The following is a 3,176-nucleotide window of genomic DNA, read 5'->3' on the forward strand; positions in this document are numbered from 1 at the left end:
TTTTGGAGGTTGTCGTAGGGTGTGAGAACTCCTCCATCTGTTCTCCTGATTCTACTTAATTGATACTTTGGCTTATTAATTTTTTAAAGCATTTATTGAACTTTCACAATGGGCCAAGTAACTCAAAACAATAATACACTGGAATCATTTCTCTAAAGCAGACAAATTCCATACAGTCCCACACTGAGGAATCAACTTGGAGGCTGAGATGTGGCTTAGTAGATACTTTATCATCTTATGTGTCTTGAGAAAAAAAATATATAGACAGAGGGAACAATGGCTTTTTTAAAAATAAAAGTTTTTTTTTTTATACCAATCACTTACATTTATTTCAGGACATAATATACTATTTAGGCCCAAGGAGAGTACTAAATCATAACCCTGTTAAATATCTATAGGATGTTTTATTTTTGTAAAGATAGGTCCTTAAAAACTGGACAGATTAATAATACAACAAATATCAAAATCAGATGAAAAATACGTTATTGCTTTCATTCACTCTGTCCTAATGTTAAAGATGTTACAAAGATACACAGATTATCATCATGCTGTTCTTTTGGGAGGCTATATTCAAGTTGACAAGGTGTTGTCAAAGGGATCTTTCTCTGATTTTTGCAAAGAAAAACTGCCCAAATTGTATTCTTAATGCTACGTGATTTAACTGTATCATGCTTGGCACATGGTATTATTATTTCTCCTACTGAAGCAAGTTCTCATTTTCTCAAAGCCTTCCCCCCAGCTTTTCTAGAAATAAAGCTTAAATATAATTTATTTCAAGCTTTCAGAATAAAGTTAACCTCATTTATACAGGTACCAGGTTGGTATACTCATGTATATCTTTTCCAATTGCAGGCTAAGCAAAGGCATGCATTTAGAACTGTATTAATACATTAAAGCAAAAGACAACCCGACTTAATTTCAAGACAAATTATGACCTGCCATGTAGTGTTTGATAGAGAAAACACTGATTCTGACACATTGTCTTATTTTATTCAAATAGCAGTCTGTTCACACATGGTCCAAGAACACTTGAATAATAAAGCAAATATAATCACATGTTAAAAATTGGTCTTCAAACATCATAGCCAATGATGCCACGCTTGCCTATGATCTCGCCAACATAAAACCACATCCACACCTCAGTGGCCACCAAACCATTCAGTAGAGCTTCCTTAACAGTGAGTTGTTTGAAGCTACCAGTTTTAGCACTGTTGATAATTTTTTTTAAGCTCTGAATTGCTGTAGGGATCTCAGCAGGGGTTGGAGGAACCAGCTCAACCTTGGCATAGTACCAAAACGTGGCCAATCGAGGCTTCGAGTAAGTCACAGCAGCGTTGACCAGCGCCGGGGCCTTCTCCGCGAGGTTACGGACAAACTGGGCCATGGTCCTAGGACGGAGAGCCCGTCACCCCGACTCAAAAGTGTTTTTTTTAGAAGAATGATAATTGCTTTGCAGAATTTTGTTGTTTTCTGTCACACCTCAACATGAATCAGTCATAGGTATACATACACCCTCTCCCTTTTGAAGCTCCCTCCCATCTCCCTCCGCATCCCACCCGTCTAGGTTGATATAGAGCATACAGCAAATTCCCATTGGCTGTCTATTTTACATATGGTAATATAAATTTCCATGTTACTCTCATCATACATATCACCCTCTCACCCTTGCCTCCCCTCTCCCACGACCATTGGTCTATACTTTTTGTCTGTTTCTCCACTGATGACCTGCAAATAAATTCTTCATTACCATTTTTCTAGATTCTGTATATATGTGTTGGAATACGATATTTATCTTTCTCTATCTGACTTACTTCACTCTGGATAATAGGCTCTAGGTTCATCCACCTCATTAAAACTGACTTAAATGCATTCCTTTTTATGGCTGATTAATATTCCATTGTGTATATGTACCACTTCTTTATCTATTCATCTGTCAATGGACATCTAGGTTGCTTTCATGTTTTAGCTATTATAAATAGTGCTGCAGTGAACAATGGGATACATGTATCTCTTTCAGTTTTTATTTCCTCAGGGTATATGCCTAGGAGTGGGATTGCTGAGTCACATCGTGGTTTTATACCTAGCTTTTTAAGGAATCTCCATACCATCTTCCATTGTGGCTGCATCAATTTACATTCCCATCAACAGTGCAAGAACAATCTCTTTTCTCCACACCCTCTCTAGCATTTATTGCTGTAGACTTTTGATGATCGCCATTCTAACTGGTGTGAGGTAATATTTCATTCTAATTTTGATTTGCATTTCTCTAATAATGAGCAATGTTGAGCATTTTTTCAAGTGTTTATTAGCCTGTATGTCTTCTTTGGAGAAATGGCTGCTTAGGTCTGTTACCCACTTTTTGACTGGGTTGTTTGCTTTTCGGTATTGAGTTGTATGCGCTGCTAGCATACTTTGGAAATTAATCCTTGGTCAGTTGTTTCAGTTGCTATTATTTTCTCCCGTTCTGAGGGTTGGCTTTTCACCTTACTTATAGTTTCCTTTGTTGTGCAAAAGCATTTAAGTTTAATGAGGTCCCATTTGTTTACTTTTGTTCTTATTTCCATTACTATAGGAGGTGTGTCATAGAGAATCTTTCTTGGATTTATTTATTTTTATGTATAGAGTGCCTCACTTTTATTTATTTTTAAAAATTAATTAGTATATTTATTTTACTTTACAAAATTGTATTGGTTTTCCATACATTGACTTGAATCCACCATGAGTGTACATGTGTTCCCCATCATGAACTTCCCTCTCACCTCCCTCCCCATCCCATCCCTCTGGGTCATCCCAGTGCACCAGCCCCAAGCACCCTGTATCATGCATCAAACCTAAACTGGTGATTCGCTTCACATATGATATTTTACATGTTTCAATGTCATTCTCCCAAATCATCCTGCCCTCTCCCTCTCCCACAGAGTCCAAAAGACTGTTCAATACATCTGTGTCTCTTGCTGCCTCACCTATAGGGTTACCATTACCTTCTTTCTAAATTCCATATATATGCGTTAGTATACTGTATTGGTGTTTTTCTTTCTGGTTTCAGTTCAGTTCAGTTCAGTTGCTCAGTTGTGTCCGACTCCATGAATCACAGCACGCCAGGCCACCCTGTCCATCACCATCTCCCGGTGTTCACTCAGACTCACGTCCATCGAGTCAGTGATGCCATCCAGCCA

At 37.9% G+C, this 3,176-nt stretch overlaps 1 protein-coding gene across 1 annotated transcript; it reads right to left on the reverse strand.

Annotated features, from left to right (window-relative positions):
• LOC108638252 (ATP synthase subunit g, mitochondrial) lies at positions 969-1,412 on the reverse strand. Its single transcript, XM_018064236.1, has one exon. The coding sequence runs from the start codon at positions 1,382-1,384 to the stop codon at positions 1,073-1,075; it is 312 nt and encodes a 103-aa protein (XP_017919725.1). The 5' UTR covers positions 1,385-1,412; the 3' UTR covers positions 969-1,072.

This window comes from Capra hircus, chromosome 19 (genome assembly GCF_001704415.2).
Source record: "Capra hircus breed San Clemente chromosome 19, ASM170441v1, whole genome shotgun sequence".
NCBI classification, from domain to species: Eukaryota; Metazoa; Chordata; class Mammalia; order Artiodactyla; family Bovidae; genus Capra; species Capra hircus.

Bases quoted from the DNA above. Each gene is read 5' to 3' on its own strand.
- LOC108638252 (XM_018064236.1), bottom strand. From the start codon at position 1,384: ATGGCCCAGTTTGTCCGTAACCTCGCGGAGAAGGCCCCGGCGCTGGTC.